This window comes from Rhinoderma darwinii, chromosome 5, assembly GCF_050947455.1.
Source record: "Rhinoderma darwinii isolate aRhiDar2 chromosome 5, aRhiDar2.hap1, whole genome shotgun sequence".
Lineage (NCBI taxonomy): Eukaryota > Metazoa > Chordata > Amphibia > Anura > Rhinodermatidae > Rhinoderma > Rhinoderma darwinii.
Window position 1 is genome coordinate 206,713,287 of NC_134691.1, and position 27,347 is coordinate 206,740,633.

At 43.7% G+C, this 27,347-nt stretch overlaps 1 protein-coding gene across 1 annotated transcript in view; it reads right to left on the reverse strand.

The window, feature by feature from the left end:
- Positions 1 to 27,347, reverse strand: part of ANKRD33B (ankyrin repeat domain 33B) — a 259,732-nt gene that overhangs the window by 140,008 nt on the left and 92,377 nt on the right. Inside the window, exon 2 of the mRNA XM_075828520.1 lies at positions 22,711 to 22,840. Within this exon, the coding sequence (XP_075684635.1) occupies positions 22,711 to 22,840 (130 nt within the window). The remainder of the gene's footprint in view (positions 1 to 22,710; positions 22,841 to 27,347) is intronic.

A 27,347-nucleotide genomic window follows, 5' to 3' on the forward strand; every position in this document is an offset into this window, starting at 1 on the left:
TCCTCTCAAATTTAGAATTGCCCACTGTGACATCAGAACAATTGGAAAGTCTAAACGCTCTGATAACGTTAGAAGAACTGCAAAGCACTATAAAAGGCTTATCAAATGGGAAAGCCCCGGGGCCTGACGGATACCCGGCTGAATTTTATAAGATATTATTAGAACAATTAACCCCAACATTATTGGCCTACTTCAATTCATTATTACAGGGTACTGACATACCAATAGCGGCAAACACTGCGTACATAAAAGTCTTACCCAAGGCAGGGAAAGATCTCTCACAGCCAGGATCGTATAGGCCAATTTCGCTAATAAATCAAGATCTGAAGCTGGTATCCAAGATCATGGCAGATCGACTGGCAGCTCTGATGCCCCAGTTGGTGGGACCATCCCAGGTGGGATTCATTAAGGGAAGAGCTGCGGTGACAAACATTAGGAAAGTTTTGGGGGTCATGGACGAGATCAAGGCTTGGCCATCGCCATCCAACCATCCAGCATTAGTGCTGCTAGACGCAGAAAAGGCATTTGATAATGTTGAGTGGCGATGGCTGAACAAGGTGCTAGATAAATTTAATGTAAAAGGTAGTTTCCGAATGTATTTAAAGGGAATGTGTTGCCAGAAAAACATGTTTTTTTTTTAAAAATTAAACATTTAGTGTGTGGGTGATTAAACATTGTTCAAATTTTTTTTATTTTTTTTGCACGAGTCTGGAAATATTATAAATTATTTCTAATTTATAATACTACCCATTTTTGGCCACTAGATGGAGCTGTTCCCAAAGTTGCAGCATTGCAACATTGGGTTAAAAGCCCTCGCTCTAGTGAGCTCTCAGCATTCCCCCCTCCTTTATCCTGGCTAGTGCCGGGATAAACGAGGGGTTTGAACGGTGTAACCTCCTACACTGTGTGTCGCCATTTTTTGAGGTAACACACAGTGTAGTAGGTTAACATACAGTAGTAAACACACACAAACACGAACATACATTGAGATCTCTTACCTGCTCCTGCCGCCGCGGCTCCCTCCGGCCCGTCCGCTCTGTTTGCTGCCGCTGGTGCAAGTGCACAAATCCGGAAGCCGCGACCGGAAGTAGTAATATTACTGTCCGGCCGCGACTTCCGGTCCACAGGAAAATGGCGCCGGACGGCGCCAATTTCGAATAGGACTGTGTGGGAGCGGCGCATGCGCAGTTCCCACACAGACGCCGTACACTGCAGTCAATGGGACGGGAGCCGTTCGCAGTCCCTATGGGACTGTGGCTGCCGTATTCCATGTCTGTATGTGTCGTTAATCGACACACAGAGAAATGGAACAAAAAATGGCAGCCCCCATAGGGAAGAAAAAGTGTAAAAATAAGAAAAAGTAAAACACAAACACACAAATGAATATAAACGTTTTTAATAAAGCACTAACATCTTTAACATATAAAAAAATAATTTGTGATGACACTGTTCCTTTAAAAGCACTGTATAATACTCCCACAGCAGCGGTGTGCACACCGGGATTTCGATCCCAGACTTTCACATTAAACAAGGGAACGCGTCAGGGATGCCCTTTGTCACCCTTGCTTTTTGATCTGGCGTTGGAACCGTTGATACGTGCGTTAGAACGTGACGATTTTTTTACTGGTATAGCAGTAGGGAAAAAAGAAGTGAAAACAGCAGTTTTCGCGGATGACATTCTACTCTTTCTCTCGCATCCATCACAACATCTACAGAGAATCTTTGAATTGTTTCAACATTACAGATCCTTTACGGGATTCAAGATAAACCCGAATAAATGTGAAATACTGAGTTTGTCGACATATAATCTCTCTAAGGACCTGGAAATACAGGAAACGGGCATTAAGGTTGCAAAGACTTACATCACATACTTAGGGATTCAGATAGGGAAATCACCGGGATCCCTGTATAAATTAAATTTTGAACCGTTTTATAGAATAAAAGGAGAACTGGAGAGATGGGCGAAATTACCGCTCTCAATGTTTGGTAGATGTCATTTGGTTAACCCCTTAATGACCGGGCCATTTTGCACGTTAATGACCAAGGATTATTTTTTGTTTTTTCACGGTCGCATTCCAAGAGTCGTAACTCTTTTTTTATTCCGTCGACATAGCCGTATAAGGGCTTGTTTTTTGCGGGACGAGTTGTATTTTGTAATTGTACCATTTTTAGAAGCTTATAATATATTGATTAACTTTTATTAACTTTATTTTAGAAGAGAATTGAAATTAAGCAGCTATTCCAGCATTAATTTTCACGTTATAAATTTACGCCGTTTACTATGCAGCGTAAATAACATGTTAACTTTATTCTATGGCTCGGCACGATTACGGGGATACCAAATATGTAAAGGTTTTATATGTTTTCCTACGTTTGCACAATAAAAACCCTTTTAGAAAAAAATTACTTGTTTTTGCATCGCTGCATTCCAAGAGACGTAACGTTTTTATTTTTCCGTCGATGTGGCCGTATGTGGGCTTGATTTTTGCGGGACAATGTGTAGTTTTCATTAGTACTATTTTGGGGTACATAGGACTTATAGATTAACTTTTATTTTATTTTTTATGGGGGGAATGGGAGAAAAGAGAGAATTTTGACGTTGTTTTTTGCGTTTTCTTTGGACGCCGTTCATCCGGCGGTTTAATTAATATGTGCATTTTATTGGTCAAGTTGTTACGAACGCGGGGATACCATATATGTGTATGTGTGATTTGTTTTGACCGTTTTACTAAATAAAACCACTTTTTGGGCCAAAAAAGTAGTTTTATTTGACTTTGACTGTAATTCTTTATTTATTTTTTTCACAAACTTTATTTAACTGTTTTACATTTATTTTTTTTAGTCCCACCAGGGGACTTCACTATGCGATGTGCCGATCGCATATATAATGCTTTGGTATACTTCGTATACCAAAGCATTATTGCCTGTCAGTGTAAATCTGACAGGCAACCTGTTAGGTCATGCCTCCCGCATCGCCTAACAGGCAGATGCTGAAGGCAGACCTGGGGGTCTTTGTTAGACCCCCGGCTGTCATGGAAACCCGACGGCGACCCGCGATTTGTTTGCGGGGGCGCCGATTGGGGGACAGAGGGAGCTCCCCCTCTGTCAAACACATTAAATGCCGCTGTCACTATTGACAGCGGCATTTAATTGGTTAAACTGCCGGAATCGGAACATGCTTCGATTCCGGCAGTTGCAGCAGGAGCCAGGCTGTGTATAACAGCCGTGCTCCTGCCGCTGATCGCGTGGGTACAGTCTCAGTACCCGCGCCATCACAGGACGGATATATCCGTCCTCCTGCGCGAACTAGCAGCTGCTGAGGACGGATATATCCGTCCTTCGGCGTTAAGGAGTTAAAATGATATCTTTTGCGAGGTTATTATACCCACTACAGACTCTACCCATTCTCTTGAAACATAAAGATGTAAACATTTTTAATACTGCTATCTCAAAGTTTATATGGCGGAATAAACGTCCTCGCATCTCCTTAGCTAAGTTACACGGCTATCATTGGCAGGGGGGTTTGAATATTCCACATCTGAGGGGATATAATGTGGCCAGTCTCTTTAGGCATGTCTTGGATTGGATGCATCACTCCGATCACTATTCCAATTGGGCACTGGAAAGTGCGCCAGCAGGAAAATATGAGCTCTCTGCTTTATTACACACCAAACTAGCATCTCTCCCAAGGCATGTGAAGGGCTCTTTGCTATTGAGGGACACTATCATGTGCTGGAAGGAAGTGAGAAAAAAGTTAGGGTTATCATTCCAGCTATCCAAGCATCTGCCACTGTGGTCTCATATAGATTTTGCGGCCGGGAGCTCCAGCTCCCTCTTTACCATGTGGAAACAACAGGGGATACAGACAGTGGGCCACGTTTTACATACAACAGACCCTAGATTAAAAACTTTGCCTGAGTTGGTGGGAGAGTTTGGGATATTACCGTGTCACTTCTTGCAGTATCTGCAAGTTAAGTCCTTCTGCACCAAATTAGTAAGAAACCTGAAACCAGAAATTATAGATAATTCTTTTGATGTGATCGTAGGAGAAGGAACACATAGAAAGTCGTTGTCGGAACTTTATAAAACAATTAAAGATTTGTATACAAAAATGAGCCCGGGGAACCATTTTCCTTACTGGAGACGAATACTGAACACACCAGACATTAATACTTCCATCTTGAAAGGGTGGGAAATAGTCCGAAAACATGTGGTGAATGAGGTGTGGAGGGAATCGCAATTTAAACTCATGTATGCAGCCATCTACGCTTTTAATATACCACCCAATGTAGACAATCTCGACAGACTGCAAGCATGTCCGAAATGTAACCAACCACGCACAGATTTATATCATAGCATATGGTCATGCCCGGAGACCCAGAGATACTGGAAAATAGTGTTAGATTACATACAAATGCTATGGGGGGCCACACTCCCAATAGACCCTATGATAATTCTCTTTCACTCAGCGAGCTCAACTGACAAGGTGGGGGAGGGATTTTTGACACACACCCCCCCCCCCCTGGTACATATTATGCTTATCATAGCTAAAAGGAGCTTGTTGAGACATTGGCTGGATCCAGACATACCGGCTCTAACACAAATAACACAACAAATGAGAATTTGTCTGTTTTCAGATAAGATAGAAGCAGCAAAACACAAAGGGGAAAAGACAGCTGGGTTTTTTAAGAAATGGAAACCCTTTCTTGAGCAACTACCAGATGCAGATATTGGTGAGGTGGTAAATAGCTTTAAAGGGAATGTGTTGCCAGCAAAACATGTTTTTTTTTTTTTAGTTAAACAATTAGTGTGTAGGTGATTAAACATTGTTCTAATTTTTTTTATTTTTTTCACGAGTCAGGAAATATTATAAATTGGATTCAATTTATAATATTTCCCAGCACTGGTCACTAGATGGAGCAATTCCGAAAATTGCAGCATTGCATGTGGTAAAGCAACCACATTGCTTTATGCTGCAAAATTGGGAAAAAATCCCTCGCTCTAGTGAGCTCTCAGAATCCCCCCCCCCTCCTTTATCCTGGCTAGTGCCGGGAGAAACAAGAGGTTTGAACGGTCTAACCTCCTACACTGTGTGTCGCCATTTTTTGAGCTAACACACAGTGTAGAAGGTTTACATACACTAGTAAAACACACTGAAACACGAACATGCATAGAAATCACTTACCTGCTCCAGTCGCCGCCGCTCCCTCTGGTCCGTCCGCTCCGTCTGCTGCCGCTGCTCCATGTGCACAAGTCCGGAAGCCGCGACCGGAAGTAGTAATCTTACTGCCCGGCCGCGACTTCCGGTCCACAGGAAAATGGTGCCGGACGGCGCGCATTTCAAATCGGACTGTGTGGGAGCGGCGCTTGCGCCGTTCCCACACACACGGCGTACACCATAGTGGATGGAACGGGCCCCGTTCGCAGTCCCTATGGGACTGGAGCTGCCATATTCCATGTCTGTATGTGTCGTTAATCGACACATACAGAAATGGAAAAAAAATGGCAGCCCCCATAGGGAAGAAAAAGTGTAAAAATAGAAAAAAGTAACACACAAACACACAAATAAATATAAACGTTTTTAATAAAACCCTAACATAAAACTGATATATAAAAAAAAAAAAATGTTGGTGACACTGTTCCTTTAAATACACAAAGTGGTATCTCACTGAAGACGTAAAAGGAACTTTGGGCAAATTAAAAAGGGCTTAACAAAGTTAGGTTTTTGGCACTTGAAAAAGGAAAATTAGAGGTAACAAGGCAAAAGACTATGGTCCAGACAGGTAATGTTTCACAACGATGAGGTAAAGTTTTGGACAGAAGGGAAACTGCACAGTGGATTATTGATATGATCTGTATTAAAAAGGATTTTGCTTTTGTTTTTACTTAATGCTAACCAATGTATGCTCCTGAGAGAATTTTTTTCCTGAAAAATGTCTGTTTTGATAAATGTGTTTGTTGTATTTGAAATAATAAAAAAAATGTTTTTCAAATAAAAAAAAAAAGAGGCACACCCATACTTTCTTGGATTTTGGATTTGGATTTCTTGGATTTTGCTTGACAACAGAGGGTGGACAGCAGATTACAGGGAGGGAAACGCCTAATAACAGTAACTTCACAAGGAATTTTGCATGAATAAATCAAATACGTTTTAACAGTAAGTAAATACAAAGTTTATCTTTATCAGGTATACTATTAAATTAGCATAAGTTGTTTGAAATGTTTGTGTCCACTTAAACTTTGGATGCTGGGAATTAATCTATTTGCCCGGGGTAGCGCATTCCAGAGGGCTGGTGCAATGCGAGAAAAGTCTTGCAGACTGGAGAGGGAGTTTCGGATTATAGAGGATGTTAAAGGGAATGTGTCGCTAGAATTTTTTTTTTTTTTTTTTTTAGTTAAACAATTAGTATTTGAGTGATTACACATTGTTTTAATTTTTTTAATTTTATCACAAGTCAGGAAATATTATAAATTAGATTCTAATTTATAACATTTCCATGTGCTGGTCACTAGAGGGAGCAGTTCCCGAAATTGCACCATGGTCAATGTGGTAAAGCAACCTCATTGCTTTATGCTGCAAATTTGGGGTAGACACACTTGCTCTAGTGTCCTCATACAATCCCCCCTCCCTTATTCTGGCTAGTGCCAGGAGATGGAGGGGGTTGAATCTTCAAACCTCCTACACTGTGTGCCGTCATTTTCTGAGCGAATGAACAGTGTAGGAGTATTAGATATAGTGCTAAGCAGACAGTATAACACTAACATACACGAACATAATACACACATCACATACACAAACATAACTTACCTGCTCCTGCCACCGCTGCCGACTCCGCTCCTATTCCTTGCGCCTTCGCTTCCCCGAACATATGGCCGGAAGCCGAGGCCAGAAGTCGTCATCTGACTGTGCAGCAGCAGCTTCCGGTCCACATGAAAATGGCACCGGATTTCGCTCTGCTAATGAGCTTCGATTTGGTCTGTGTGGGAGCGGCACATGCGCCTTTCCCACACAGACGGCGTACGCTGCAGTGAATGGAACGGCTCCCATTCCCATTCTCTATGGGGATGTATCTGCCGTATTCCATCTCTGTATGTGTCGTTAATCGACACATACAGAGATGAAAAGAAAATGGCAGCCCCCATGGAGAAGTAAAAATTAAAAAAAGTAAAAAGTAGAACACACAAACACAAATAAATACATTTTATTTTTTTATCATACTAAAAGCAATATGATAAAAAAATAATAATTTCATGACACCTTCCCTTTAATCTTATATCGTTGGCAGAATGTAGAGCACAGGTAAAGTGGTAAACAGAGATGAGGGATGAGATGTAAGGTGGTGCAGCACTGTGAATAGCATTGTGGGTGAGAGTAATATGTTTAAATTGTATTTAAAGTGAATGGGCAACCAGTGGCTGGGCACAGGGTAGAGGCAGTGGTGTAGCGATTGGACAGAAAGATGAGCCTTACTGCCTTATTTAGGATATATTTTTAAGGTGCAGGTGACATGAGTATGCAAGTGATTGAATATAAAGAGTAGAGTAAAGTTCGACATAACCCAAAGACAGGTGCAAGGCCTAAGAGTTATGGTAGTACCACACACTGAAATGGAAATTTCAGGTTTAGGTAGTTCAATAGACGTGGAAACACGAGGAGCTTAGTTTTTGAAAGATTAAATTTCAGATAGAGAGAGGAAATGATGTTATAAAGATAGACAATCACTGGTGTTTTGTAGAGCAGAGGTGATGTCACTGGTAGAGGTACATGATTGGGTGTCATCAGCGTAAAGATGTAATGGACGCCTAATCGGCTGATAATTTGTCCAATAGGGGCTGTGTATAGAGAAAAGAGGAGATGACCTAGGATTGATCATTCAGAAAACCCAACAGTGGAAAGGGTAAGAGGAGAAGTAAAGCCAGTAAATGATACACTGAACGAGCTGTCAGAGAGGTTAATAGAGTGGAGCATACTAAGTAGGAGTTGGTAGTCTACAGTGTCAAACGCTGTAGAGAGATCCAGAAAATTCAATAGAGAAAAGTTGTAATTAGATTTATCCATCAGGAGGTCTTTCAAGACTTTAGAAACTGCAGTTTCTATAGAGTGTAAAAACTAGATTGAAAAGGTTGAGAAGACAGTTAGCGGAGAGATATCTGATAAGGTTAGAGTAGACCAAGCGTTCCATAAGACAGTAGATGTTTTTTTCAGTAATGGGGCTATAACAGCATTTAATCAGTTCCCCACCTATCTCTGCAAGAACGTTTTAGAGCGACGTGCAGAATTCCCCCATTTGGTGCTCCCTCACTGCCTGGAACTCAATGATACAGTTAATGTGGTCTAAATCTGCATTTAGATGATGATTCTGTGATGCCTCCTCTTTGTCGACGTGCCAGTTATCGCCACTTGCCGCAAACTGAGAGGGACAGAATCCTTGAACTGAGAGACCTTGGCTTATCACTCCAGCAGATCGATACGCGACTTGGCCGAGTTGTCAGCGCTGTTCAACTTTGTGTGTCCTGGAGGTTGAGAGAACAACAATGAACGGGAATGAAAGCAAAAGGTGCGCAGAAGTGAACCTCTGCCTGGACGGATCGTCTGATTGTAGAAATGGCGCTTAGTGATCCATTCTGTACTGCAAGTGAAATTGGACGTCACAGCCCAAGCCTAGGGCGGAAATCAGTGTCGACACAAACCATCAGAAGACGTTTGCACGACATTGGGCTACGAGCCAGACATCCAGCTACAGGTGTTCCATTGACCACACACCACCGTTCCTAAAGGCTATCATGGGGCATAGCAAGACAGCAATGGAGGCTGGAATGAAGGTCTATCCTCTTCAGCGATGAGTTCCCCTTTTGTCTTGGAGATAATGAAAGCCAGAGATTGGTCTGTAGACCACATGGCCAACGTCATGATGAAGCCTTCACAAGGGAACGCCACAGTGATCCTACTCCCGGGATTATGGTGTGTGGTGGCATAATATACAGTAGCCGGACCCCTCTAGTCTTCATTTCAGGCACACTAACAGCTCAGTGTTACATTGATTTGGTCATGGAACCAGTGGTACGGCCATTTCTCCAAAGTGTCCCAGAAGCAGTTTTTCAACAGGACTATGCCAGGCCGCATGTTGCTTGTGCTACTGTGAGCAACCTGCGTGGCCTAAACATGCTACTATGGCCTGCAGCGACTCCGGACTTGTCTCCCATCGAGAGCATATGGGAAGTCATTGGTCGGCAATTGCAAAGGGAGCTGCAAGCAGCCAATCTTGATGATATGCATGCCCAAGTGCATTCAGCTTGTCATAACGTTCCTCAGACAAGCATTAATAACCTCATTGATAGCATGCCAAGGCATGTAAGAGTGTGTATTTCTGTGCATGGCGCTCATACTTGATACTGAATAAATGAAGATGTTTGGAATATTTTTTTCCATTTTTTAATAATTTGCATATCATTAACATCTCTATCGATCCTGTGTTTTCCATAATTCCAAAACTTTTCCTTCTTGGTGTTGCGATTTCATTGTTTCTATCTATCTATCTATCTATCTATCTATCTATCTATCTATCTATCTATCTATCTATCTATCTATCTATCTATCTATCTATCTGAAATTAGAGCAGCACCAAATATTAATACTCAATGGTGGATGAAGAGCCACGACTTGTAGCCTGCAAGGTATACAAGGTATACAATAATAAGAAAATAGGCAGCACTCCAAAAAATAAGTGAAAAAAAAAGTTTCGACTTTATTAGCTAATAAAGTCCAATTTTTTTTTCACTTATTTTATTCCATCTATCTATCTATCTATCTATCTATCTATCTATCTATCTATCTATCTATCTATCTATCTATCTATCTATCTATCTATCTATCTATCTATCCATCTATCTATCTAATCTATCTAATCTATCTGTCCCATAGTCTACATGGCAAGTAATGACAGTTATTGGGGTCGCGTCGCAGTAATTTTACTTGCAATGTAGTCTACCGGACAAAGCAATTTCTGTTCGTGTGACCTGGGTCCTGGTCAAAGTTGCCCCAGCCTAAAATTATACAGTATATCAATATATATGAGACAGATAGATAGATAGATAGATAGATAGATAGATAGATAGATAGATAGATAGATAGATAGATAGATCTTTATATATATATATATATATATATATATATATATATAAATGCTGATTTTTTTTTGTATCATACAAATAAAGATTATTATATCTATCTCATATCTATCTACCCATACAATACATATTGATGTATTTTAAAGTTTTAGGCTGGGGCTTCATGGTGACTTTGGACGCGACACAGGTCGCACGACCAAAGATCGCCAAGTCTCGCCCAGAGATCGCTATAGCCTACACTGCAAGTAATTTAAGTCAATGTAGTTGCGTCGTGATGCACAGGTTGCCGCAATGTGACAGTTACAAGAATTACAAGAGTCACAACAAACAGTCGTGTCGCGGTAACTTGCAGGTTGCAACACAACCAAATTGACTTTCATTACTTGCAATGTAGGCTACTAGACAATGCGATGTTTGACCATGCGACCTGTGGCGTAACCTAAGTTGCCGTGTAGTCCCAGCCTTAGGGTGATTTTACATGTGGTGGATTTGCTACAGATTTTACCTGCAGAATTGCGCAGATAAAGTCCACATTGGATTACAGTATAAGGCAAGTAGATGAGCTTTTACAAATCTCATCCACATTTTTCAGACATTTTATGTTGAAGATTTATCAAATCCGCAGCATGCTCATTTTATTGCAGATTTGTCGCCGTTTTTCACCACGCATTTCGCCACTTTTGATGCAGCAGGAAATCCACAGTAAATCTGCCTTTTCTGGACATACTGTTTGGGTAGCAGTAGCTTTTCAGTGCAATAGCCATTCCGAACATTCGTGCAAAAAAATGGCACAAAACAACACCATAATTATGAGGGGAGCACTCCAACTCCCTTTCTGTTTACTTTCACCATTGACGGACGGTCATTTTGGATGCAGGCAGTTACGCGCCAGCTGTCAGTAAATGTTGAGGGCGTGGTATGAGATGTGTAAAGACGGTGTGTAAATAACTATGAGGCTGCTGTATTCTTTATTATGCTCCATTAGCCAAATGGGACAATATTTTTTGGTGCTGTTTGGGCTGATAATACTGCGGACCAGGGTCGGCTCCAGGTTTATGTGGGCCCATGGGTGACACAGACTTAGTAGGCCCCTTTGCGGGGTAACTTATGGTGGCAGTAAAATGGCAGAAAGCGTCACTTTGTGCCCCCATATAGACGTTAGGCCCTGTTTATGCCCCCCATATAGAAGTTAGGCACCCAGTTTGTACCTCCATAAATTTAGTGCCCTCTGTAGATAGTGCCACACAGCCCCCCTCCCAGGAAGTGCCACACAGCCCCCCTTCCTGGTAGTGCCATACAGCTCCCCTCCCTGGTAGTGCCACACAGCCCCCCTCCAAGGTAGTGCCACACAGCCCCCTCCCAGGTAGTGCCCCACAGACAGCCCCCACCTTACAGGTAGTGCCACACAGCCCCCCTCCCAGGTAGTGCCACACAGCACCCTCCTCCCTGTTAGTGCCACAAAGCTCCCTCCTCCCGGGTAGTGTCACACAGCCACCTTCCCTGGTAGTGCCACACAGCCCACCCTGTAAGTAGTGCCTTTGGGGTTCTCTCTGAAGGTAGAATCCCCAAACAGAGCGTCAGCAATACTCTGGCTGGGAATTCCACTTCAAGAAAAGCCCCATATATGGATAGTGTTGTCAGGGGCAAACCCAGAGCCATAGTCCCGGGCAGAGCACTACTAGCACTCTGCCTGGGACACTGCTCTGCTCCTGACAACACTGTTCATATATGGATAGTGATGTCCGGAGCAGAGCTGAAGTCCCGTGTAGAGCACTAGTAAAGGCTGTGCTCCTGTACTCCGTCTCTGGGGAAGCCCCTGACATCACTGTCCATATACGGCTAGTGTTGTCAGGGGCAATCCCAGAGCCAAAATCCGGGGCAGAGCACTACTAGAACTCTGCCTGGGACACTGCTGTGCTCCTGACAACACTATGCATATGTGAACAGTGATGTCAGGGGCTTCACCAGAGACAGAGTCCTGGAGCAGAGCCGCTTCAAACGCTCTGCCTGTGACTCCTCCTCTCACCACTGTCCATATATGGACAGGGATGTCAGGGGCTTCCCCAGAGACAGAGTCCCTGAGTAGAGCCGCTAGTGCTCTGCCTGGGACTCCGTCTCTCCTTCTGACATCCGTGTCCATATATGGACAGTGATGCTGTGACAACGGCAACATCAGCACCCAAGGGTAGTGGGACCCGGCTGACGCTGGCCCTGCTGCAAACCCCTTTTATAGGCTAATATTAGTTATCTGTCATTTGTTGGATATTATTTTTATCAGGTAGTCAGCATCAGAAAATATGTCACATAAAATGTATATTGCTGAGGAGGCATACGCTATGCTGTGTTCCTCCGAAGAGAAGAGTAGTTTGGAGAATTCAGACTCCGAATATGAGCCTTTATGATACTTTATACTGCCAGTTCAGACTGTCATGCAAATGATGATGCCCATGTACAAAGGGGCAAAATACAGAGAAGGCATAAAAGATTTGATAAAAGTAGCGAGCAGTGCACAGCTAGCACCAGCACAGACATGCAAGCGACCTCTACCAGTCTAGAAGAAAACAGTGATACCAGTGTCATTAGTGCAGATACAGAGATGACAGAACTGGCGCCTGTAAGCACTAGTGGGATGTTACCCAGACAGCAGAACCATACCATACCTTTCTCCTCATATGTCAAACCCGATACTTTAAACCCACTACTGTGCCTGAAATTTAAAAAAATCCTAGCCCTTACATTTAATATGGGCATCGCAAAAATCTGAATTGATCTACCAACCATATTAATGATGTGCCCATATTTTCTGCTGTGTTGTCTTGGTCACGCTATGAAATTTGAATGAGGTTCCAACATTTTAACGATAACAACCTATGTCCCAGACAAGAAGGAAAAAGTCAATAGAGACTATATAAATGGAGGCCTCTCATTACCCACTTCTCTAAAGTGTTTGCGGAAATACACATGCCTCAGAAGCACATAGCAGTTGATGAATTCCACATAAATTTCACAGGCCGTCTCACTCTCAAGCAGTATATCCCGAGCAAGCCAGCAAGATATGAAGTCAAGCGCCATAACCTATGTGAGAGTAACACTGGCTACACTTATGCCTTCAGAGACTATAAGGGAAATGACAGTCACCTGGGTCCCCCTGGTTGCCCAACCTACTTGGGTGTCAATGGAAAGGTTGTGTGGGATCAAATAAACCCACTTCTGCATTTGGGCTAGAATTTACACGTGGACTATTACTATACAAATATCCCACTTTTTAATCATTTGTCACGTAGCGGGTTAGTGGACCCACTAGGCCGTACCGCCATAGCGGGGTGGCAGCTAGCCAAACAACACGAAACCCCAGCAATACAATGTTCCGCACAAGGGTACCTGGATAGTCCAGACATGGACGCAGCTCTGGTACAGATGGAGAAGGGCGCAGCAGGTAAGGCCAAACGTGGCGGATGACACAGGTGCCGCAGGTTGCGCCAGACGTGCCGAGTTCCTCCGGACGTGGCAGATGACACAGGACGTGGCAGATGATACAGGACGTGGCAGATAACACAGGACGTGGTGGATTCCTCCGGACATGGCAGATGACACAGGACGGATACCACTCCGACCCCAATAGGCACAGGAACAAGAACAGCACGGGATACAGGAACAGGTAACAAGGCACGGGTAACAACTGGAACGGGAAACCCTAAGGGACCATTTGCAAGACAGACTGGGAAAGCTAACAATGCTCAGGCAAGGATCAGAAGGCCTGGGGCCTTCTTATAGACCAGGAAATCATGGCAGTTGATGATGATGATTTCCTGAGCGCTGGCATCTTTTAGGAAGGAGATGGGGACCAGCGCTCATGGATCCATGGCTGCGGGCGTCGGGAGGTGAGTAAACCCGACGGCCCGTGGCAATGGATGCTACAGTATCCCCCCTCTTACGCCCCCACTTCTTGGGGCCAGAGCGAGAGAGGAATTTTTTTATAAGAGCAGGGGTACTGAGGTTCTCTTCTTGCTCCCGGGACCTCTCCTCAGGACCAAACCCTCTCCAGTCCACCAAATAGAAAGTCCTTCCTCCTACCCTCTTGCAGTCCAGGATCTCCCTCACCTCGAACACATCAGAAGAACCGCTGGGAGCGACTGTGGAACTAAAAGTCTTGCTGTAGCGGTTCAGGACCACTGGCTTCAGGAGGGACACATGAAAGGAGTTGGGAAGAGCAGGAGGCAGCCGCAGCTTATAGGAGACAGGGTTTATTTGCTGCAGAATTTCTAAAGGACCAAGGAACCTGGGAGCAAACTTGTATGAAGGCACCTTCAAACGAATGTTCCAAGAGGATAGCCAAACTTTGGTACCCGGAAGATACTGAGGCGGCTCTCTTCTCCTAGTATCTGCTTTTCGCTTCATGCGATCGACTGATGGTAAAATAGAGGACCGGGTCTGTTGCCAGATTTGCAAAAAGTCCCCATATGCAGAGTCAGCAGCGGGTACTTGAGATATCATTAACAAACTCCTGAAACACTGCGGGAGCATTACACAGTCCGAAGGGCATCACTAGGTATTCGCACTGCCCATCCCTGGTGTTAAATGCAGTCTTCCATTCGTCACCCCGGCGAATTCGGACTAGATTATAAGCCCCCCGTAGGTCTAGCTTAGAAAGAATTTTGGCTCCTCGCATGCGCTCAAACAGCTCAGATATAAGTGGCAACGGGTATTTGTTCTTGACCGTGATCTGGTTGAGACCATGGTAGTCAATGCAGGGTTGAAGGGAACAGTCCTTCTTTTTAACGAAGAAGAATCCAGTCCCGGCCAGGGAGGAAGACTTTCGTATGAAGCGCCTTTCCAGATTCTCCTTGATATAGGCCGACATGGATAGAGACTCTGGCAAGGAGAGAGGATATACTCGACCACGGGAAAGAGAGGCGTTAGGAACTAGTTCAATGGGGCAGTCATAAGTCCGATGTGGAGGCAGCATCTCAGATTACTTTTTGCTGAAAACCTCTGAAAACTGAGCAAACTGGGGAGGCAGTCCCACCAATGACTGAGGCAGAGGAGGCGTGACAGGATGGATCTGCAACAGACAACGACCAAGGCACTTGGAGCCCCATTGGAGAACCTCTCCAGAATTCCAGTCCAGGACTGGGGCATATAGTCGAAGCCAAGGCAGGCCCAGCAGAACACGATTGATGGCCTTGGGCAAAACAAGGAAAGAAATCAGTTCAAAATGAAGGACTCCAACCTGGAGCTTCAACGGCTTGGTTTTAGAAACGATGGGATCAGGCAGAGGCAGTCCATTAACTGAGGCAACAGCCAAAGACGTCTCTACGGGAACTGTGGGCAACTGAAGATGATCCACTAGCTCTTCCTGGATGAAGTTAGCAGCAGAACCAGAGTCAAGATAGGCAGAAACTTGATGCGTCCTCTCGCCGGATACAAGGGTTACAGGAATAGTCAACTTGGAACAGAAAGCTTTATTAGGTACCATTCCACCTAGGGTTGTCTCTCCAACCATACCTAGGCAATGGGGTCTCTCTGGCCTCTGGGGACACAGATGCACAATATGGCCTCCGAGGCCGCAATACAAACAAAGTCCAGAAGTGCGTCTGCGTTGTTTCTCCTGGGTAGACAATTTGACATAGTTACTCTGCATAGGATTCTCTGGTGGGATGACTGAGGAGGATTGCTGGAAAGTAGAAGCCAGCCTAGGAAGTTCTCTCTCCCGGAGAACCTCTTGGGAATGCTCCCGGATCCTCATGTCAACCCGGGTGGCGAGTAGGATAAGATCGTCCAGTGTAGATGGCAGATCGCGAGCAGCCAGCTCGTCCTTAATCACTGAAGACAGTCCCTGCCAGATTGTGGCCACCACAGCCTTGTTCTTCCAGGTCAATTCAGCAGCCAGGATACGGAACTGAATGGCATACTCGCCCACGGAGAGGTCTCCCTGGTGTAGTGTCAGCAAGGATGCAGCAACCGAAGAAACTCTCCCAGGTTCCTCAAAGATCGAGCGGAATGTTCTGTAAGAAGCACTGCAAGTCACGGGTCTCTGGTCCCTGATGTTCCCACAGAGGATTAGCCCATGCCAGGGCTTTGCCAGTAAGGAGAGAGATGATGAAGGCGATCCTGACGTCATCCGAAGAGAAGGACCTGGCATGTAGTCTGAAGTGGATCAGGCATAGATTCAAAAATCCCCTGCAGGACCTCGGGTCTTCGTCATAGCGTGGAGGTAGCGGCAGGAAGCACAGGGGATCGGTACTGGTACCGACAGGAAGTGTAGCAGGAGGAACAGCAGGAATGGGTGCGGTGATGACTGTTTTTTGAGCAAGCAGCCGATGGGCTATGGGGTTCACTGACAGGAGGAGTTGGTCTTGTTGTGACTGGAGCGGGGTCCATGGCCTGAGCGTACTGTCACGTAGCGGGTTAGTGGACCCACTAGGCCATACCGCCATAGCGGGGAGGCAACTGGCCAAACAACAGGAAACCCCAGCAATACAATGTTCCGCACAAGGGTACCTGGATAGTCCAGACAGTGGCTAGTACAGATGGAGAAGGGCGCAGCAGGTAAGCCAAATGTGGCGGATGACACAGGTGCCGCTGGTTGCGCCAGATGTGGCGAGTTCCTCCAGACGTGGCAGATGACACAGGACGTGGCAGATGACACAGGACATGGCGGATTCCTCTGCACGACTCCGACACTAATAGGCACAGGAACAAGAACAGCACGGGATACAGGAACAGGTAACAAGGCGCGGGTAACAACTGGAACGGGAAACACTAAGTGACCATTTGCAAGACAAACTGGGAAAACTAACAACGCTCAGACAAGGATCAGAAGGCCTGGGGCCTTCTTATATACCAGCAATCATGGCAGTTGATGATGATGACGATTCCCACCCTAAGGGAAACAGCAGACCAGAGCGGAAGTGAGTGCTGGCATCTCCTAGGAAGGAGATGGAGACCAGCGCTCACGGATCCATGGCTGCGGGCGTCAGGAGGTGAGTAAACCTGACGGCCCGTGGCCATGGACGCTACAGCATTAGTATGTGGAGGGCACAGTTTGTTGTGGAACAGTGCGATCCAATCGGAAGGGCTTCCCAGAATCTCTTGTAAGCACTAGACTAAAATGGGGAGAGTCGTCATGTCTCCAGAGTTCAGAAGTGTTGGCAATTAAATACAGGGACAAGAGAAATGTTTTTCTGCTTCGTACCATTCACACTAATGTAACAGTCCCAGTGACAGCGGGCCACAGAAACATAATTGCACAAAAACCTGAGTGGGTGGAGAAATTTAAGAAATATATTAGGAAAGTTGACTTTTACGACCAGATGCCCAGGCCATATATGGCCTTGCGGAATTCAAAGCGCTGGATAAAAAAAGTTTGCACTATCTGTATTGTTCATATGGTGTCAGCAAGCCAGCTTTGGAACATTTGCTCTCCAAAAGCCAATTTTTAGCACCTTTGAATAAAATGAGATTGAGGTATGTGTCAAGGTTGTGGCTGTCTGTGTGTCGAGAGGTTCAGAGTTTAGGGGTGCTGCTTCATCCAGGGCACTGTTGAAATTTTCATTATAATGTTTGGCAATCAGATTGGGACAGAAGAGGGAAGAAATAGGGGTCAATGATTAGAGTACACGGTCTATAAGTTGCCGAGTGTTAATGGCATGTGTATCTGTGATGGGTAGACATGTCCTGAGAAGGCAGAGACTTTTTTTATAGTAAAAACCATTATAGTGCCCCTGATAAACAACAGTTCCAGAATAGTGTCAAACAGAAACAGTGCCACTTAGAGACCTCCTTGTCATGATCAGGCCTCTTTGAGCAGGAGTGTAGATCCAATGGCTTAAGAGCTAAACTGGGGAGGCAGATATCACATTTTTTACCTTTAAATGCTCCTCACTTGGTGTATAGATTTTGTGCAGGAAATCGCACCTTGCATTCCAGGAAAAGTCTCTAATAGTAATCACAGCCTGCAAATGGTATTTCCAAAGCTTGGTACCAGAACCGATAAACAGAAGTGTTGTTATACAAATATGATATCATGGCTTCATACGACACTGTAAACAGGTCAAGACAGGCAGTAATCCAAAGAGTCTGAAAACAGCTGGGGTCAAAACAGCAAGCAATGAAACCTTCACAAATTAAAACGATCCAAGAAAACTTGTTGCTCAGACAAAATGTGGCAATTCTGAGTAGGAAGAAATAATCAAAGATAGTAAAACTTAGGGCTTATTTACACGGACGTGTAATACGTCCGTGCAACGAGCGTGATTTTCACGCGCCTCGCACGGACCTAGGTTAGTGTCACGGAAGCACTTCCGTGTGACGCGCGTGATTTGCGCAAGAGCAGTAAAAAGTATGATTGAAAACAGAAAAGCACCACGTGCTTTTCTGTTTACAAACATACAAACAGAGTGTCATAATGATGCCGGCTGCGCGAAAATCACGCAGCCACGCATCATATGGTGATGACACACGGGGCTGTTAAGTGCCTTTTGCGTACCCGCATTTTTTGCGCGCACAAAACGCACACGCTCGTGTGAATCCGGCCTTAGGCTGAGAACCATCTATCTGACATTTACCTGTGCCTTCAAAATGTCGAACAGCATGCTCATGCCATGACCAAAAAGCACAGCATGGATCTAGAATGGTTCAAAATAAAGTAAGAATGCGGCTGTCAGCAAGCATGTTAAATATGAACCAGATCCAGGGGTGTATACCCATAAGGCATCCAAAACATAATATATGACCGAAAAGAGAACAAAATGCCAAAACACAAGAACATTAAGAAAAATGAGCAAAATATTTTATTCAAAATGACATATACATACAAAAATGATAAAAAGAATCCATGAACCAACAGGTTAAAAAGACCAAACCGCCATACAATGTATAAGGAAAGTAACGTCTGAAGTTGACGTATAATAATGACAACCAAAAGATATGATCTAATGATCAGGGTATATACATGCATAAGTATGAAAAATGAAACATTGATGAAAAAATGCAAGAAAATGTGCGAACATCAAGCACATACCCATTGATCAACCAGATGGAAGCACGGCGATGTGTCTGCCCCAACGCGCGTTTCGGCGCAACTGCCTTCGTCTGGGGGTAGCAGACGAAGGCAGTTGCGCCGAAACGCGCGTTGGGGCAGACACATCGCCGTGCTTCCATCTGGTTGATCAATGGGTATGTGCTTGATGTTCGCACATTTTCTTGCATTTTTTCATTAATGTTTCATTTTTCATACTTATGCATGTATATACCCTGATCATTAGATCATATCTTTTGGTTGTCATTATTATACGTCAACTTCAGACGTTACTTTCCTTATACATTGTATGGCGGTTTGGTCTTTTTAACCTGTTGGTTCATGGATTCTTTTTATCATTTTTGTATGTATATGTCATTTTGAATAAAATATTTTGCTCATTTTTCTTAATGTTCTTGTGTTTTGGCATTTTGTTCTCTTTTCGGTCATATAGCATGCTCATGCCGCTAAGAAGAGCACAGCTGCAGTGAGAAAAGTAGAGGGACATCGACAGAATAGATAGGGTGCACCACTGGGATACCCACCGATCTTTAGAACGGGTTTCCCAACCCCCGTTCCGCCTCATGCCGCTCCATTCAAAGTCTATGGGAGTGATGAAAACATTTAGTAAAAATTTCCCTCCCTCTGTGTTACAGCGGTCATAACGTTTTAATTTTCTGTTTAACGTAGCTGTATGAGACCTTGTATTTTGCAGGACAAATTGTTTTTTTTATAAATTTTATATGAACTATTATAATACAATGTATTGAAGTACTTTGGGTGGGAAAATGGCCAAAAAACTTGTCATGGTTTTTATGTATTTATTTAATCAGTGTTCACCATGCAGTATAAATAATATATTAACTTTATTCTACGGGTCGTGACTATAATGATGATACCAAATTTATATAGTTTTTGATATGTTTTTTTACTTTTGCAAAATAACACATTTTTTTACCCCAAAAATTTTTTGTGTCACTGCATTCCAAGACACATAATATTTATATTTTTCCATCGACGTAGATCTACGAGGGGTTGTTTTTTTGCTGGATGATTTCTATTTTTCATTAGTACCATTTTGGGATACATACACAGTAATTCAATTCAAAAAAATGAAACTCATATATTATATATTATATAGATTCATTACAAACAGAGTGATCTATTTCCAGCATTTTTTTCTTTAAATGTTGATGATTATGGTTAACAGTTAATGAAAACCCAAATTTTAGTGTCTCATAAAATGTGAATATTAAATACACCCAATTTAAAAAATTATTTTTAATACCGAAATGTTGGCATACCGAAAAGTATGTACAGTATATGCACTCAATACTTGGTCGGGTCTCCTTTTGCACAAATTACTGCATCAATGTGGCGTGGCATGGAAGCGATCAGCCTGCGGTACTGCTGAGGTGTTATTGAAGCCAAGGTTGCTTTGATAGCGGCCTTCAGCTCGCATTGTTGGGTCTGGTGTCTCTCATCTTCCTCTTGACAATACCCCATAGATTCTCTTTGGGTTTTAGGCCAGGCGAGTTTGCTGGCCAATCAAACACAGTGATACTGTGGTTATTAAACCAGGTATTGGTAATTTTGGTAGTGTGGGCAGGTGCCAAGTCCTGCTGAAAAACTAAATCGGCATCTCCATAAAGCTTGTCAGCAGAGGGAAGCATGAAGTGCTCTAAACTTTCCTAGTAGACGGCTGTGTTGACTCTGGACTTGACATAACACAGTGGACCAACACCAGCAGATCACATGGCTCCCAAAACCATCACTGACTGTGGAAACTACACACTGGACCGCAAGCTACTTGGGTTGAGTGCCTCTCCACTTTTCCTCCAGACTCTGGGGCCTTCATTTCTAAATGAAATGCAAAGTTTACTTTCATTTGAAAACAGGACTTTGGACCACTGAGAAACAGTGTTGGTCCACTGTGTTATATCAAGTCCCGAGTCAACGCAGCTGTCTACCAGGAAATTTTAAAGCACTTCATGCTTCCCTCTGCTGACAAGCTTTATGGTGATGCTGACTTCATTTTCCAGCAGGACATTGCAGCGGGTAGCGATATCAGGGGCAGCGACGTCAGGGGCACCTCCTGCAGCGGAATCACCAGCCAGGGCATTGCCGATGCCTGGCCGGGGATTCTGCTCATAGACGGAGCTACTGACGACGTTACAGTCCATATATGGACAATGAAGCCAGGGCTCATCCTGGAGCGCCAAAATCTTCAGCCAAAGCATTACCGATGCCTGTCTGGGATTCCGCTCATAGAGTGAGCCCATGACTTCACTGTCCATATAAGGGCAGTGACGTCAGGGGCACCTCCTGCAGCGGAATCCCTGGCCAGAGCAGCATTGCCGATACCTGGCCGAGGATTTTGATAATAGAGGGAGACACAGTGGCTCTATCTACAGGGAGGGGGATGGTGGGGGCTATCTACAGGGGGAGTATGTGGCACTATCTACAGGTGGAGTATGTGGACCTATATACAGGGGGAGAATGTGGCACTATATACAGGGGGAGTATGTGGCAGGCACTATTTACAGGGGCAGTATGTGGCAAAATCTACAGGGAGGTGTGTGGCATTATCTACAGGGGGCTGTGTGTGGCATATTCTACAGGGGGCTGTGTGTAGCATCATCTTTGGGGGTGTGGCATCATCTACAGGGGGTCTGTGTGGCATCATCTACAGGTGGTCTGTGTGACATCTAGAGGTGGTTTGCGTGGCATCATCTACAGGGGGGCTGTGTGGTATAATCTACATGGGAGCTGTGTGGCATTATCTACAGGGGGTGTGTGTAGCATCATCTACAGGGGGTGTGGCACTATCTACAGGGGGGCAATTTGAAACTCTCTACACAGGGTAATGTGGCATCATCTACAGGGAGCAGTGTGTGGAAATATCTACAGGGAGCAGTGTGGGCAATATCTACAGGGAACAGTGTGTGGCAATATCTACTGGGGGCAGTGTGGAGCACCATATACAAGGGGCACTGAGTGTGGCACTATCTACGCTGTTTTTTACACTACCAGTAGTTATCAGGACATATCGCCTTGCCCTAGTAATAAAGTGAGAGATTACATGACCGTAAACAACCTAATAACCAGAGAAATATCGGCCACCATAGAAGTTGTCAGCCAAACTAGTGCAGAAATTTTGTTAGTTTTTTTTGTATGCAGAAATTCTGGAAAGCCACGCCCCATTAGTCACACCCACCAGATAAACCACACACCCCATAAGGCACACCCACCAAAGACGCCACACCCTAAGTGTCCCTAGAAAAAATAAATGTTGGCAACTATGAAATACAATATACACAGCTCCCACTTCAACCTGCTTTAACTCAGGCTAGATCGCTCCTAGAACAGTGATCCCATTCTTGTTTTAAAGCCAAGATTCTTGCTGCGCTCTAGCCAGAGCTAGAGCCTTTAGAGTGGCCACTCTCTTTCCAATCACACTGCCTGAGCTGTGTTCAGGCTAAACTGTAAGGTCCTTTTCCTGCAGCTGGATAAACTGTTAGGTGTTTAAGGTTCAGAATTAGTAATAAACTAACGATAATCACCTGCTTGTGCAGCTGTTATTAGGGCAGTGTTCCCTTCATTGTCTTGCCAGTTCACATCAACATAAGGACATTGAGACAGAGCTATTACAATATCCACATAACCTTGATAACATGCAACATGAAGTCCAGTCTGTAAAAATAGAGTAAACACAACGTTAGACTTCAATTCACTAAATCTTGTGTATGGAAATTATACACTATAAATGATCATAATGTTCTGTAATTAGAGGCCAAATAAATAAAAATTAGCTATTTGGTATATACAGCGTATCATCAGTTTTTCTCAATAACGGCTGTGTGTTTGTTTTTTTTAATACTTTAAAGTGTACTAAGGACAGTATATTGTAGAGGCAGGTCTACTTTTCTACTAGACCAAACAGCACAAAAAAATATTGTGTTGTTTGGTTAGCGCTCTAGAAGAAATACATCAGACATACAGTATTTATAAGTCCGCTGTATTCATGAGGAGAGTCATCCCCTTGTCTTTCAGTGCCTCCCCCTCACCACTGACTGACAACCACCGTGTATCTGCCTGTATACACAGTGTTCATCAGACAATGGTGAAGGGGCGAGTGTAGGCAGGGGGAGCGCTCCCCTCATGTCTTAAGGCCCTTTTACACTGGGCGATAATCGGGCAGACAAGCGTTTATAGAACGCTCGTTCCTGATAATTGCCCTGTGTAAACAGGGCAGCGATCAGCAGATGAACGAGCAAACATTGGATCGTCTGCTGATCGTATTGTTTTAAAAAAGTAAAATATTATCATTGTCGGCAGCACATCTCCCTGTATAAACAGGTAGACGCGCTGCCAACATGATCATAACGTATGGGGACGAGCGATGTCTCGTTGATCGGCACTTACTGCAGCGGCCGAATTTCAGCAGGTATAAAAGGCTCTTTAGCTGCTATTAGCCAAATTAAAATATTTTGTGCCATTTACCTTTACAGAATAAGTACCGTATTTTTCGGACTATAAGACGCACCTGACTTTAAGACGCACCCAGGTTTTAGACAACAGAAAATAGGAAAAAATTCATATTTTACTTCTTTTACAAAGAAAAAATTATTGGTTATTTGTTCAGTTTCACCCCATTCTGAGAGCCATAACTTATATTTTTCCATCGTTTGAGGGCTTATTTTTTGCAGGACGAGCTGTAGTTTTTATTAGCACCATTTTTTTTGGTACATACTATTTTTTTTATCACTTTTTATTTCATTCTTTTTAGCGCTATGGTGACCAAAAGACAACCATTCTGGGGTTTTACATTTATTTTTTTACTCCGTTCACTGTGTGAGTCAAATAATGCTATATTCTAATGGTTTCGGACTTTTATGGACGCTACGATACCATTTTCTTTACATTGTGCTTGGGGAAAAATGGGAAAAGGTTTTTTTTTAACTTTTAACATTTTTTACACTCCTGAAAATGGATCTAACTCTTTCTTTTTTTTTTTTACACATTTTATTAGTTCTCCTAGGGGACTTGAACCAGCGATCATTAGATCGCTAGTACAATACACTGCAATACATGGATGTGTTATGGAAACAGCGTAACTCACTGAGCTACGCTGTTTCCGTAACTCCCATAGTAGTGAATGGCAGTTACAGAAGCAGCGTAGCATGCTACTCTGTTTCCGTAACTACTGTTCAGTTCTATGGGAGTTAGGAAAACTGTATAGCTCAGCAAGTTACGCTGTTTCCGTAACCCGACCATGTAACCAGGAAGTGGCCGGAAGACAGCGGAGCCGGGTAAGATAGAACAGGGTTTAAAGGGCCCCGTTCTAGAGATAGATGTGGGTCCAAGAGGTGGGACCCGCATCTATCTGACATTTATGACATATCCTGTGGGTATCCAAAAAATGCAATATTTGAAGCAGCACAAATCCCGTTATCAGGAGCGGTGTCACGCTGTAAAATCAGACAAACCCAGTCTGACATAATGTAATCTTCAGAAAAAGCGTGGTGAACAGCAGCACACGTCTCCCAAGTTTCAATCAATAAGTTCTCAGGCTTGAGAAAGACCCTCCACTTGTCACGGGTCGAAACGTTGCCATTTTTTACTGGATGTTTGACCAATAAAAGAACTTATTGATTGAAACTTGGGAGACGTGTGCTGCTGTTCACCACGCTTTTTCTGAAGATATCCTGTGGGTGTCATAAATGTCCTTCATGGAAAACCACTATAAATGCTGCGGTCGCTATTGACCGCGGCATTTAACTAGTTAAACTGCCAGGAACAGCGCCATCGTTGTTCCTGACCAATAGAGCAGCATGTCAGAAACTGACACCTGCAGTGTATGGAGCAGGCTCTGCGCGTGAGCCCACACCATACATCATCCCCTCCCCGCTCCATGATGTGCTGGCACATCACGGGTCCCGAAGGGGTTAAGTAAGGAGCAGTCAGAGGGCCCGGTACTGCCGGGTCCCTTGACTGCCGACTATAAGACGCAGGGACATTTTAGAAAGATTTTTCTTGCTAAAAACGGAGTCTTAGGGTATGTTCACACGGCCAAATTTCAGACGTATACGAGGCGTATTATGCCTCGTTTTACGTCTGAAAATAGGGCTGCAATACGTCGGCAAACATCTGCCCATTCATTTGAATGGGTTTGCCGACGTACTGTGCAGACGACCTGTTATTTACGAGTCGTCGTTTGACAGCTGTCAAACGACGACCCGTAAATTTACTGCCTCGGCAAAGAAGTGCAGGGCACTTCTTTGCCACGTAATTTGAGCCGTTCTTCATTGAAATCAATGAAGCACGGCTCAAGGTTTACGAGCGTCTCAGACGCCTCGTAAATTACGAGGAGGAGCTTTTACGTGTGAAACGAGGCAGCTGTTAACAGTCTGTCTTTTCACACGTAACTGCCTCTCAGCGTGTGAACATACCCTAATAGTACGAAAAATATGGTAATTTAATATAGGGTATTCACATAAGAGGATGTTACCACAAGAAATAAACCTCCTGTCCAGGGGTATATAATAAAAGTGACAGGTGTTGGAGATTTGTTATACTTACCTACTAAACATCAAGAGACTGTCTATTGGGAAAATGCAGGAATTGCCATAGCTTTATTTATTGTATGAATTTAAACAGTAAAGTGCCATGGTCCTGAAGCACGGAACAAACTTTTAACATAATACGCAATATTTATTTTCCTTTCCTGTGATGCTGCCCACCGTGAAGCGGCGCGCATGTAGGATGCTACCCATATTTAGCTTCATAGCCAATATATCCGCCCGCTGTGACATCTGGGAATATAAGAAAACATCGCAGCAAACACAACCTGGCAACGAAAAGTTATAAGTATACATAAATCTACCTCTTATGAGACAGCAAGAAAAAAAGAGGAAACAAAAGAAAAACCTAGAACTCTGATAAGTATCTGAACGGGGTCTAAACTGTACTGTCATTTGTGACACTTTAAATCACATCAACAAGAGTGGTCCTTTTTGATGATCTACAAACATGCCTAAGAGAAACCCGGTCAAAGAAAGGGATTGCTCCATCTAAAAGTGGGACTACTCCTCAATTAAATAAACTGGACAAATATATGGAGTCCCCGAAATCAAGTGTAGCCTCGCTAAAATCTACAGGTACTGCAGCTTGTTACAAATCCAAAGATTCCGATACTCACTGGACTTAAGTAATGGCATTAGAGAAAAAGAATTGAACAACTCCAGCAGAGTCGAGAACCCACAGTTAGTTTACTTGTTTGGACTAATTTTTGCAAAGTTAACTGCCTCGGGCTTTGGTCCACCTGCTTTGATCTTAAGGCCTTGTTTACACAGTGCAGATTTGCTGCAGATTTTGTATGCTTTTTTTTTTTTTAGACAAAACCAGGATCGATACCTGGAAATTGATTTTGTATTGGAGGGCTTACAAGTATTATAGAATCCTGATTTGTTATCTCTTGAGGGCACAATTTTCTTGGCATTGCACATTTCTTGAAGGTTTGGAATATGAATAAGGGCATGCATAGAGGCAGGATTGGGGGGGGGGGGGAAAGAGATGGGGAAAGATCACGACCTAGAAAAAAGTGAAGTCATGTATGCCAAATTGACTCCTGTATCGGTTAGAAAGGGGCAGGCATTTTTGGTTCAGTTTCATGGTTTATCATGTTTTGTGATAGTTTACATATTGTTTTTATGTGACATTGATATACTGTTGAGGGCGAAATGGAGCAGACAAAATTGAGTAATTAACATTGAAATGGGACCTTCCCACTTATACAAAGTAATATATGGAATGTCATTATTGACCGTTGTTACACAACTTCGTACATGTAGTTGACCTCATGGAATGTAAAGGGACTCCGTTCCCCAAACAAACGGATGATGGTACTCTGACATTTAAGAGACTTCATACAGATACCGCTCTCCTGCAGGAGACTCATCTGGAAGAGATCGATTTTCACCGCATGAGAAATTGCGGGTTGGATCAGTTTACGGCTTTTCAGCGTGTAGCCATAAGGCCAGGGTACTTCTTCTAATCAATAGAAATGTAGCTCATAAAGTGACACACTTAGATTCAGATGCAGCGGGCCATCTGCCCCATGTTGTTCTTAACACGCCTTGTGGGATTTTGAGTATTTATAATGTGTATGAACCTAACAGTGATAATGTCTCCTTTTATG